General features: G+C 49.8%; 1 protein-coding gene across 1 annotated transcript in view; it reads right to left on the bottom strand.

Moving 5' to 3' along the window:
* Nucleotides 1–13,284, bottom strand: part of RIN2 (Ras and Rab interactor 2) — a 102,765-nt gene that overhangs the window by 27,057 nt on the left and 62,424 nt on the right. Inside the window, exons 6-9 of the mRNA XM_024753735.1 lie at nt 11,091–11,202; nt 7,698–7,770; nt 3,584–3,675; nt 5–267 (exon numbers count right to left, since the gene is read on the bottom strand). Coding sequence (XP_024609503.1) covers nt 5–267; nt 3,584–3,675; nt 7,698–7,770; nt 11,091–11,202 — 540 coding nt within the window. The remainder of the gene's footprint in view (nt 1–4; nt 268–3,583; nt 3,676–7,697; nt 7,771–11,090; nt 11,203–13,284) is intronic.

Below are 13,284 nucleotides of genomic sequence, written 5' to 3'. Positions count from 1 at the left end.
TCGCGTCGGGGGGAGTCCGGGTGCAGGGCCGCTTCGGGCCTCCGCCGAGCTCCTGGCTGTGCACTTTGAAGAACAGAGGATTAATAAAGCACAGGGCTCCGTTGGTCTGGCTGCACTCCAGCTCCGAGGGCGTCCTGGTTTTTATAGAATGCACTCCATTTATAAGGCAGAGCTGACGCGAGGCAGGACCCACACCGTCGGAGGAGAGAGGCCTACGGGGAGGTGGAGGGTTTGGGGGTTTGTTGTCAGCTGGAGAGCTCCAAAAATCTGAAAGTCATTATCAGTGAACACAAGAATGTAAATACAGCGCACTCGGCCAGTCCTTCACAGAAAATCACACTTGCCTGGCAATGCGCAGCTTTGGAAGGGGAGGCGCTGCTACACTGCAGTGTGGTGTTTTTCTTTCTTTCTTTCTCTGTCTCTCTCTCTCTCTTTTTTTGTTTTTGTTTTTGTTTTCGTTTTAACTGCATTCCTTTACTGGAAAGGGTGGAAATGCTGCCAGGCCCAGCTGCCGGCTCGTGGGAAGGCTCCGGAGGCTTTTCACCCTCAAAGCCCTTGCGGGATGGCTTGGCTGTGGCACTGAGCCGGCCAGGCCTTTCCCCAGGTGAGGAAAAAGGAACTGGGGTGGTTACAGTACGAGCTCGGAAAAGGCCATGGGACTCCCTACTTGCTCCACAAAGACCAAGTCCTCCCACTAAGCAGCAGCATCCTTTCTGATTCCTTCTCCCGGGGTGCCCTCCGCAGGGAGGCCCACAGTTCCCCTTTAATAGGCAGGACCAGCAGCTGGGCCTGGCGGACGTTACACAATCTGCCTGGGGTTTGACACATTCAGCATTAAAACCCAAAAGGAGGAAAAATACACTCACGGGTCCCATCAGCAAAAAACAGGACAGCCAGCTCATGCAAAGGTTAAGTGCAAGTTCGCCCGTCCATCTTTGTGGTTTGCTGCCCATCCTTCCCAAATCCTACAACCTCCTGGCCTTGACTGTCGGTGCTCAGCACTCTGGAGTGCTGCACATCGCTGACTGCAGCCGTACTGCCTGGGCGCCCTTTGACAGATGGGTCTGTTTTCCATGCAGATCAAGGGAGGCAGTGGTGGTGCTGAACACCTGTTGTAATTTCCATCTGGAATAGGTTCTTGTCTCTACAGTTCTGCCTTGTTGTGTTTGCTGAAACTGTGTTTCTTTCCCGAGGGCCCAGAATGGCTGGTCACAGGGGCCTGGGGAGAGGCTGAGGCTGGGAGCCCTGGCCCTGTCCTGTCTGTGCTGTGAACATGCCTGACCTTGACTTGTGTCGCCCGCTTTCTCTCATCCTTCCTTCCCTCTAGGTCTGTGCTGTCCAATAGGGGAGCCAGCAGCCACCTGTGGCCAGTGAGCGCTTGAAATCCAGCTCGTAAACGGAGGGGCTCCATTTTCCATTTATTTCAGGTGAATCAATTTAAATGTGAAAACTGACACAATTCAGTTACTGGGAAACTCTAAAGTATGTGAAACTTTATATGAAACTACTTTTTCAGTTGTAGATGTAACGAAATCTAAATACAGATCCATGTATTTCTGACAAAAATTTAGTGCCTGAATAGAGATGTGCTATAAGGATAAAATACATACTGGATTTCAAACACTTAGCATGAAAAAAAGAAGGTAAAATATTTGATCAATACTTTAAAAAATAGGGATGATATATTGAAATAACATTGCAGATATCACATTAAGTAAATTGTAAAAATTAATCGCACCTTTAATTTTCTTTCATGTGGCTACTAGAAAATTTAAAGGTACACACTGGCTTGCCTTACATCTATTTCTACTGGCCAGTGTAGAGCAGCTCTCGCCTCCTTTGCATCCTCCTTAGACTCCCCCTGCCACCGCTGTAAGACTTTACAAACTTAGAACACTTAGTTCCCATGTTATGTATTCCTCCCATACAGACTAAACCTGGGGAGTGGCGGAGAGGGAGGGACCCTATGCATCTTTGAACCCTTGTTGTGGGACATAGGGTCTGCCACATAGCAGACCCTCCAGAAAGACTTGTTGGATAAACAAATAAATTAGGTACAGGATTTTTTAAAGTGCTGTCTCTTCACGGAATAGATAAGGTGCACGTTGACCATTACGCATTGAATATCTGTTAATGAGACCTTATTTGCCTCCGTGAGTGGCCACCAGACCAAGCTCTTTCTGCTTCGATCTTTGCAGGGCACAAGTGCTGTCCCTGATACTTCGGTCCTGGAGCCCCGGCACGAAGCACACACAGCAGGCTGACCACCGAACCAGGAGTCCTGGGGATGGAGGTCACCAGAGGAAACGGAGACCTGGTGCATGTCCTCAAGAGGCCTATAATCTAGTTGATGATCTGATCTTAAATTCAGGAAATGTTTTAAACTCTCTCCAAAGGTGTGTAAAGCTCGGTGGCAGAGATGGTGTGACTTTTCAGCAGGAACATTTATGCGGCCCTGATATTTTTACCTGGATTCTATTTCCCAGTCCTGAAACCCAGCTGCCCATCAGACAGGCCTCAGATGCATGTGGCAATTCTTTTGAAACCAACTTTCAGAGGGGAATGTGAATCTACCTCCAGGCTTCTCTATGCATTTTGTAGGCTCTCTTGGCAATGGTACCCGCTTCAGAACAAGTTCTTTAGATTTAGGGGCAAACTGGCCAAAGGAGGGACACATATATTTCTTATTTGCTGGGTCAAGTATCACAGTTTCTTAGGTCCTTGGAATCCTGGTAGTTGCACTTCAGAATCCCAAACTCAAATACTATATACTGGTATATAAACTCAAATACTATGGCCTGGTTGTTCATCTATCTGGAGACTGAAGCCCCAAAATCTTAAGAGAATTCCCCCTTCCCATCGAGGAGGAAAACATTTTTTGTGAAAGTTAAACCCACACGGGTTCCCCAGGGCAACAGAACCAAGAAGTGACACTGGGGGAGTGGTGTGTCCTGAGCCCCTGCCATCGACCGTCCACCACGGGGCTGGGTTGAGGGGCATTGGCAAAGGGCAGGAGGGGAAGCGAGCGCCCAGCTGGCCGGAGTGAGGATACACGGCGGCGTAAGGGACGTGGCCCAGAACACCAGGGCCGGAACTGAGCAAGAAAGGAACTGAGACAGATGTTACTCTGGAAGCCTGCGCTGTCAAATTCCTCAAAGCACAGAAATGCCATCAATACCGTGTGTTCCTCTAGAATAAAACTCATGCACACGAGGTGCCCGCACTGGCTTTCCCCATCCATCAGGCACGGCCTTTCCCCAGCAAGATGCCACAGAAGGGCGGGACCCATGACAGAGGTTCACCTTACCTTAAGACTTGGACATTTGGGGGAGCTCAAACTCATCGACGGGAGATGCTGGGGAGAATTCGTGGGCTACTCAGGCAAACTCGGCACCTGCCTCTGAGAGCTGGTTGGACGTCTGACTTAGAAAAAGACTCTCAGAAGGTGTGACTCAGGGCCTCATGGAGTTCTACCATGGAGATGAGGGTTGCTTTTTGATGCAACGATGTATCGTCTGGAGGAAGCATTGGCTCTGCTCCATGTTTTTACATCAAGAGAAACCGGGCAGGGGCACCTACTTACTTAGTCCCAGCTGGGCTAGTTCTTCAAGCTGAGCCTCAGTCTTGGCTGTTGAAATGGCATAAGGCAACTTCAAGGTAAACGGCAGGACGTCCCTGATTTTTCAAAAGAGAGAATACATGTAATTACATGTCTTGTTCTGTCTCTTGCTTTCATTTCCATCCTAGAGATGTTTTAGCTTAAACTATTTATCTTTGTTTTATTTTTTAATTGAAGTGTAGTTGACTTGCAGTGTTTCAGGTATACAGCGAAGTGATTCAGTTTTATACATATAGATTCTTTTCCATTATAGCTTATTACAAGGTACTGAATAGAGTTCCCTGTGCTACACAGCAGGTCCCTGTTGTTTGTCTATAGTTTAACTATTGCAGATGGCCCAGACATCACAGCATACCCAACCAGACTCGTCTTTACTGACAGGACTGTGGGATCACTACTCCTGCCTGTGTTAACACACGCAGGACAGGCTGAGAGACAAGCCCGCATGGTTTCAGTATTTGCAGCGAGGACCAAATTGCCTTCCTGGGCGGCTAAGCCGTATCTAGAGTTAATATCAGAATCGCTAACTATGTTGGTGGATCCATCACACGAATAACACGTTAGGTATTGATTTGCTAGATGCTCTGAATGTTGGGCCCCGACTCCCTGGGCAGGAATGTGTGATCCTAAACCAAAATGTATTACCCCCCTGCCGTAGGCACGGCAGACTCTCAATGAATGTCTGTTGGTGTTCTTTGTGACGTGTTCCAGCTACAGTCCATGTATTGTCCTTTGTGTGCTGGGGACAGGACTCCCTCTCGAGTCTTAAGGCAGTGCTTCTCTAATGGTAAGGTGCACCTGAACCTCTGGGGGGTCTTGAGGCTGTACTCTCACTCAGCAGGTCTGGGGGAGGCCGGAGGTTGGGCGTTTCTGTCAAGCTCCCTGACCCTGGGCCATGCTTTGAGCAGAAAGGCAAATCTAAAGGACCTCATGTGACAACACTTCCCCCAAGCAGCATCACGCCACGTGTAGACCAGGAAACAAATGCACTGCAGCATCACAGACCAGCAGACCCAAGAGGAAGGAGCTGGGCTGGCACCAGGCTCCTGCTGCGGCCAGGGCATAGCGTCACCACCATGACCTCCTGCTTTCTCCGAAAGGGCGGAGGCAGACTTCAAAAGCACTTGTTCATCTTCATGCACAAGGGTTAGGATCAGGCTCTAAGCACTGATGAAATCCTCACGGGGCTCAGCACAGGGCCTTGCCTGACACAGATAGGGAGAGAATGTGTTTTGAATAAATGGATGAATGAACATGCAATGACAAGGGTGACTTATCAGAAAAGGACTTATTTTTTTCAGTGGTGGCACTGGTGTTACAAAGAAAGAACTCATTCATCCATCCAGCAAAGTCTATGGTCATCTATGATGTGCCAGGTGCTGGGAACAAAACAGACAAAGTCCCCACCTGCACAGAGCTTCACTCCAGCGGACGCCAGCAGACAGAGAACAATAAAGCAATTCATAGAATACACAGGAAGGGAATGTGCCCCATGGATAAGAGTAAAGCACAAAAGGGGAAAAATAAAGAGGGTTCAAGTGTGAGAGTTGGCCAGGGAAGGCTCCCTGAGCAGGTAGCATTTGACTGAAGATCTAAAGGTGGCCAGGAAGTAAACTATGAGGGAAAGAACATTCCAGGCAGAAGGAGCAGCAGGTGCAAAGGCCCTGGGGTGGGAAAGGGTCTGGCATGTATGAAGAACAGCAAGGAGACACCCCCCCGCCCCCCTCCCCCCGTGGCTGGGGTGGAGAAAGTGAGGACAAAGCTCGGAGCTCCTGCCTGTGTTCTGTCAACACAAGATGACCTGAACATTTCCACTGAAGAAAATAACTATACCAAACAACTAGTCGTTTACGGTAAGATTGGGCAACACTGTAGGCTGAATCAGATTAAATCTGGATGACTGGAGACTTTTGGAACCCTTGAGGCTGTTGACAATGAATAACAAATTAGTAAGGTCGATGGAAAGAGCAAAACACGAGGGCTCACATAAATGCTAGGAGTAGGCATTCGGGAGGCTCCTCTTTCCTGGGGTATTAAGCCCGGGTGACCTCCTGCTTCCAGGAGACCCTTTCATCTGTCCCCACTGTGAGCACCTCGTCCACTTGCATCTGTTCTGGATGAAACAGGTGGAGCGTCAGGGGATGCAGCGTCTGTATAAGAGCTGCTGCCGGACCCAGGAGAGGCCATGGCCCTGATTATGATGTTAAATGAAGACTGTTGAGACCAGAATTTTGAAACGTCAAAGCATCATGCAAATCTGTATTTCCATGGCTGTACCCACTTAATGAAAACCTACTTTCTTTAGGCAATTGGGAGGAAAGCCACACATAACAAAACCAACCTACGTTTATTTGAAGGTTTTACTTTGCCCAATGCAGTACCTAGAGCCTAAATATTGCATAATTGGTTTGGGTTTTCCTTAATGACAGAGATGACAGGAAGCTACACCCGTCAGTCACTAATGGGTGGTTTTAGGCTTTGATCTCTTAGAAAATTAGATGTTGTGTGTGAGTATCCTCCCACCGTGCCAGCCAAGGGCATGACACAGCCTCTCCTCTCTCTCTCTCTCTCTCTCTCTCTCACTCACTCACACACACACACACACACAAGAGGGGGCGCCTCCATCTCACCTAACCCTGGTTCTAAAACTTGCATAACAGACAGAATAAAGCCATCTTCTGTATAAACGTTTCACTCAAGAGTTTTAATGCATGCATAAGTTAGATTTATTTTTTTAATATTTTTTTACTCTATATGTCCTATCTCTAAAGAGGAGGAGACTGACTATTAATCTCAAAATGTCAACGCAGGGATTTGCCTGTGAGCATCCTGTGTTGGCATCATGCTTTGTGGGTCACCAAGCCTTCTAGGTACTCTGTCCCCTTCAGTCACCAAGCGACTCCAGACAGCGGCACTTAGTTTACAGTGACCACTGAGGGGAGAGATGGTACCTTTCGTGCATGGCTGCCAAATCCTGTTTTATAGGTGGGCTGATCTTTCACAACAGCAGGTTCATCAAGGAGCAAACTATAACGTATAGATGTCGGCCAGCCTCACCTCTGACCGACACACCAGGGTTGACAGTCACTCCCAGGGGCTGCCGGGCTCATGCCAGTGCAGGTGTGCATCCCTGGGGATGTGAGGGCTTCTGCACTGGCCTCCTCGATTTGGGCGGACTTCCTCACACAGGTGAGGGCTCCTGCCCACACCCTGGCAGGTGGCAGCCCCTGCCGGGCACTCACAGGGCTCTGGTCCCATTCTGGAGGAAGCCCCCCACTTCTTCCCGCTGGGCTCCCCCTCTGGAAGTGCCCTCCCCCATTAGGCCACTGACTGCAGCTTCGGCTGGCCTGGCCTGGGGACCTCCAGGAGTGGATAGCTTGGTGCCTACCTTCCCCCCAACCCCCAAGGATCTAGCCCGTCTCTGCTCTATCGGCTGTGACGGATGCACAAGAAAAACCAAGGAGGCCAACTGAGCCAGGCTACCTGAGGGGAGGCAACATCGACCTCTGCAGACAATGAGTTTTGAGCCTCATTCGTGGAAAGAACCCTTGATTTGAGAAACTGGGATGGCTCACAGGAAAGAAAGAAGAAAGCCTTCCCCAACTTGCACTCCCCTGACACTTCTTAACATCGGGATTTGGGGCTTGGCTTCATGTAGACTGAAACAGTCCCTTTAGTTACAAAAAAGACAGGGGTACCCAGCAGGCCTGAAGGAGAGCGGTGCAAGGTTTATGGACGGGTTGAAGGAACCACATTTCTAGATGGTCTGCATCCACTGGGTTTTTTTCAGAAACATTATCAGGGACCTTTAAATGTTACACGCTTGCATCACGGGTCCCTTTCTGCGTGCGCGTGTTATTTTACGCTTAGAGGGGCTGGGCTGGTTATTCTGATCTTAATTAAGCCTGGCACAGGGGGCCTGGTGACCCTTTCACCTCAGGGGCCAATCCTTCCAGGGACATTCAATAGGTGACAAGCCTTCCAGAGCCCTGCGCCTGGGACGAATCAAGAAACCCGGGGGCCGGGGATAGCGCACACGCCAAGCAGGGGCTTGAAATCGGGAGACGAAGAGCCTTACCTGCTGATGCAGTAGAAAGCAATGAGCCGGAATAAATCCGCAAAACTGATTCCTGAGCCTTCCAGGGAAAAGGCTGGAAAAGAGAGAGTTTGGAAACCAGCTGAGTGTCCCTGAGCGCATCCTGGGAAAGGAAAGGCCCTCAGTGCTGGATGTTGCCTGCTGCGAGGGCAGGAGCATCTCTCTGCTCCCTGACCGACTCTCGCACGGCTGACAGGAACCAGCTGTGCGGCCGCCAGACACAGGCCAGGGGAGGGGCTGGGGGCCTAGAAGTCTGGCCCCTGACTCATTGGAGCACGTGCTCCAGTGCCGGGTAAACAGACCAGCGCGGACTCAAATGACACAGCTTAAAGTTTGGGATGCAAAGCTGGGCAGGGTCCAGGGGCCAGACTGGCAGGAGTGAGAGGCCTTCAGGAGACAGGGCTTGGGGGACGCCAAGGCCCCACCGGCCCTTGACCCTCCCGGGCTGGACCTCCTGGGTCACAATCCTCTTTGCCAAAATGGGCCACTTCTGGTACAGACACGAGGCAGAGAAGGAGCTCGAGGCTTGGAGGATAACACGGGGCTCTCATAAATCAGCTTTGAGTTCAACTCTGTAGGAAAGATTCTAAAATTCATTTATTTAGCCCCTACCCACTCCCACCACCACCACCAAGCGTGCAAGCATGCAAGAAATATTCTGTCAAGTCGGTGTGCCATTTCATACATCTTCTAGTTGCTGGAACAGAGAGTGGCTTGACTTCAAAAATTCATGTATTTGCCAACCACTCGTCACTCCCTCTTTGCTGAAATGCCATCCCTGCAGCCAGTCTTCCAGCAACATTCCAAAGAGCCTCAGCTGTGTGAAGATTTCCTCATTTCCTCAATCAGACGAGTTTCTCTCCCTTCCATAACCTCATTTATTTTGCTTATTACTTGCTTACATTGTATTATTTCACTTACTATTTCTGTAGCACCCAAAACACATCTATACCTCCACAGATATACCATGAGCGAAAGACAGACAGACACAGAAACAGAAACACACACACATGTGCACCACAGTTTCGTGAGTTAAGTAAAAGGGAATGGACTTGGGGTAGGTTAACCTGTCTGAGCCTCGGTTTTCTCATCTGTAAAACGGACAATAACTGTACTTCCCTCGTCTCCCAGAAGGATAGTAGTGGGAAGTGCAATTTTTTAACAAATGTAGTAACTTAGGGTCTTCCCTGGTGGTCCAGTGGGTAAGACTCCACGTTCCCAATGCAGAGGTCCCAGGTTCAATCCCTGGTCAGGAAATTAGATCCCACACACATGCCGCAACTAAGAGTCCACATACTGCAACTAAGGAGCCAGCGCAACCAAATAAGTAAATAAATGAACATTAAAAACAAATGGAGTAACGTGAAAGAAATCTACACAGATATGAGGTGGTACTTATTATGAAACACACTGTCCAGATGTTATGATAAAATATCTATGTTTTTAAAGCCAGCCCTTTCTCTCTCGGTGCACCTCAATTTGCAGAGAAGGTAGACCCTGGCCGGGAAGGGGCCATCCTGGTGGGACTGAGGCCTTGTGGCAATCAGTTATAGGCAGGTTAATTCTTTGCTCAGACTAGCTCTTTCAGCCACTTTAAGTCACCTGGAGAGGACTAGGGAAGTGATAAAAGTCTTTACAAAATAGGGAGGAAATTGTTCAGCCGGGGAGGGACCTCAGGTGAACAAGTAAAGTTTAAAGTACAAACACTAACTGTACTTATTGCAGGAGGGGAAGGAGGGATTTGCAGGCTAACTTATCATGGTTAACTTTGGCTGTTAGAAGGTATTTAAAAACCACTTAGAGGACTTCCTTGGTGGTGCAGTGGTTAAGAATCCTCCTGCCAATGCAGGGAACATGGGTCCGGGAAGATCCCACATGCCACGGAGCCACTAAGCCCGTGCGCCACAACTACTGAACCTGCACCCTAGAGCCCGTGAGCAACAACTACTGAGTCCATGTGCCACGACTAACTGAAGCCCACGTGCCTAGTGCCCGTGCTCTGCAACAAGAGAAGCCACCACAATGAGAAGCCCGCGCACCGCAATGAAGAGTAGGTCCTGCTCGCCGCAACTAGAGAAAGCCTGCACGCAGCAACGAAGACGCAACGCAGCCAAAAGTAAATATATAATTAAAAAAAGAAAAACAACCACTTAGATATATCACTTCTTGGCTAGCTGAGCTTCAAAAGCCAACTCAGAATCACCTTTCTTCATTTAATATTTAATTCATTGCCTTTCAGATGGTGGGTTTGAAATCTACCTTCTGATTCCCTCCTAATGTAAATAAACTGGCGGATCATTAGCCAGGTTCAGTGACTGCTCAGATGACTTTGCACGTGGAAGCTTTTCCCTGAAGCCAGGGACCTTGGGAGAGGCCTGGAGGGAAAACATCATGGGACCTGAGGCCAGTCATACATCACAGAGAGGCTGCTCCAGAAACACCTCCTCCAGACCCAGTTAATGACTCTTGGGCTCAGCAAGACTATGAACTCTGGGCTGAGTGGAAGCCAGTATCTGCCCTGAAATTGGTCTCAGGACCTTCGGCTCCTTCCAAGGCAGGGACTGAGGCTCGCTCAGGTTATAACGAGAACCTGGTCTCCGTCATCTTATTGGATAGTTGACCAGCATCCAAACTCGCCTTCACACCTCAGCTTGCTCACCTGTGGCTCAGTGAAGCCTCCCCCTTGGGGGTGTAGGTGCATCTTCTGATTGCTGCTGGGAGCCTGTCAGGACATCAGGACTGTTTGTTCCCTTTCCCATTGAAAACTTGGCCTTCCAAGATTTCAGATTTCCAATGACCATGGTTCAGCAGAAAGAAACTGACACTCCTGACCACTATCCCTCCAAAACTTCAGCCAGTCCATTTTTTCCAAAGGGCTAGATTCTGCCTACGGTCAGCTGCCTTTGATAGCACACTGAACAGTGATGGCCTAGAGGGAACATATCCCCTCAAGGACTACTCACAGAGCTGTGCAGACACACTCTTTGGAGTGAGAGCCCATAAAAAGGCTCAGTGGTACAGCCCACCCTGCAGCTCAGTCATCAGCAAACCTGGGGACCGCGCCCTGCATAATCGGGAAGAGGGCGAGGAAACCAGCCTCTGTTAGGCCCCTGCTGTATGCCAGGCAGTAGAAGGCGAACCTTGCACACAAGTTGTTTAACTGAACTGTTAACACTGTACAGATGTCGCTATACAGATAAGAAAACCGAGACTCCTAGGGTAGGTTACCCGCCCAGTCATCCTGGGGACAAGCGATAGCGCTGGGACACAGACCCACGTCTGTTCGTCTCAAAGTGCAGGCTCTCTCCTCTTCTATTGGCTCAAAGACCCCAGGCCCCCGTGTCACCGGGACCTAACCACCCGATGACCACTTACTGTATGTGCTTTCCTTTATGGCAAATTCCTTGAGTGGGGCTCCAAATTCACAGGGCAGGCGAAGGGAGAGGACTTTCTTCTGCATTTTGGTGGATTTACGAACCAGGAAGATCTAGGGTGGGGAAAAAAAATTCACATCTCAAAGGCTGGGACCTGGGCATGTGATAACCTGCACACCCAGCATCCATGAGTGGAGCCCCTCCTGTAGCCGAACTACACGGCTTAAGGCAGAACACTACTGCCATGGAAAGGGGTGATGAGCAGGCAGGCCACAGATGCCCTTCTTGGGTAACTGGCCTCAGGAGAATCCCACTTTCCCTTTGCCAGAACCTTCTCCATGAGGCTAAGTCTGCAAAAGCATTTTCAGTCTGGTGACTGCTTTACAGCTCACGGTACATATTCTCTAGGCTGTGTCTGATAAAGGCATCCTGGTTGACGAACCCTAAATTTCTAGACACAGGTAACGCGGCTAAGCCATAGGTGGTGAATTAGAAGTTCTTTGGCTAATTTGGCTTATGGGTGTATTTAAGATAGAAATCTGAACTCGCTGCCAACAGTGGAAAAGAACAAGGTTTTTTGTTTTTCACATTAAAATCCGAACGTCTAGCTTCTCTTGGAGAATGGGATGATAAGGCAAGACCAGGCATGGCCACATCCGCTGGAGCTGAAAATGGCAACTTCCCTCCAGAGACAGGTAGCTGGGCTCTGAGGTTCGCCACAGCCAACACTGAGGTGGCAGTCCTCACTTTACTCCTGACTCGCTTCACTTTGTGACAGCTCCCTCCAGTTCCAAATAATGTCTTTAGATATATGGGGTTTTTTTTGTTTTTTTTTGTTTTTTGTTTTTGCAGTACATGGGCCTCTCACTGTTGTGGCCTCTCCCATTGCGGAGCACAGGCTCCGGACGCGCAGGCTCAGCGGCCATGGCCCACGGGCCCAGCCGCTCCGCGGCATGTGGGATCTTCCCGGACCGGGGCACGAACCCACGTCCCCTGCATCGGCAGGCGGACTCCCAACCACTGCGCCACCAGGGAAGCCCTAGATGTATGTTTAAACCCACCCAACCCCCGGTGCTGATCTCAGGAGACCATCCTAGCCTCTGTCACTGCAGAGGTGAGTATGCCGTGCACTGCTCTGTGCAGGCCATGCACTGCACAACTCCAGGGGGCGCCACCTATTTAGACAACAAATCAAATGGCACTCCTTGGAGTTTGCAGTGTGGTGATCCGCTGCGTCCTTGTTCCTTCCTGGGGTACATGAGCCTTCTCCAAGGATCCCATCCTGTCCTGTTTCTTTACCTACGTCTCTTTCCTCTCCATTTGGATACCTACTCTCTCCTGCTTTTCTAAAGCCTTGTATTTTTTCCACCTAATCTTCATTTCTTTTTCGATGTCCAGTCAATAGCTCCTAAGATGATTTTTGGGGGAGGAGGGGTAATGGGAATTGGGTATCTGGTAAGGAGACAGGAAGATCTTAAGTTCCCTCTTTTTTCCCAGCACCCATAGGGAGGTAGCCAAAAAATTTGCCAGCTCTGGGAGCCAATGGCTCTGGGTCACCCTGAAGCTTAAGCAGGTGTTTCCTCAGTGCTATCAGGTTGAGTAAAAGCCCCAAAGTACTGGTGGGAGGTAGCTGCTGGTAGGTGGAAAGAAGTATCGCTCCCTTAGGGAGGTGGGATCTCCTTGAGCCTTGGGGTCAGGGAGGGCACAACCTCTAAGCTGTATCTCCTGAACGTCTGAAACCTTAGGTCAACAGCTAGTAAGGCATGGCCTACAGACCAAATCCATCCTGCTGCTTGCTTTCACAAACACAGTGTTATTGACATACAGCCTTGCTTCTTGGTTTACATACTGTCTATGGCTATGGCTGCCCTACGATGGCAGAGTCAAGTGGCTGTGACGGAGACTGCATGGGCTACAAAGCCCCAAATAGTGACACTCCGACTCTTTATAGAAACAGTTTGCCGGCCACTGTCTTAGGCTGCAGATGAATCAGGGATGGTGGCAGCCCAAGGACCAGATGCCACCAGAGCTGCTCTTTCAAATCTCTCTCCTTCACACACCTGCCCTTCCTTCTCTTCAGCAGCCTCACTTCTCCTGGTGAATCGTGGCCTCTCCCGTCCTCACCCCACCCTCGGCCTGCCCCACCCCGTCAGGCAGGTCCTGCCCAGGGCTCAGGTAGGTGGAGAACCTTCTGC

The sequence above is a fragment of the Neophocaena asiaeorientalis genome, unplaced genomic scaffold, assembly GCF_003031525.2.
Source record: "Neophocaena asiaeorientalis asiaeorientalis breed wild unplaced genomic scaffold, Neophocaena_asiaeorientalis_V1.1 scaffold302, whole genome shotgun sequence".
In the NCBI taxonomy this organism is placed as follows: Eukaryota; Metazoa; Chordata; class Mammalia; order Artiodactyla; family Phocoenidae; genus Neophocaena; species Neophocaena asiaeorientalis.
Note: the sequence above shows the minus strand (reverse complement) of the source record. Positions and strands in the feature narration are given on the sequence as shown.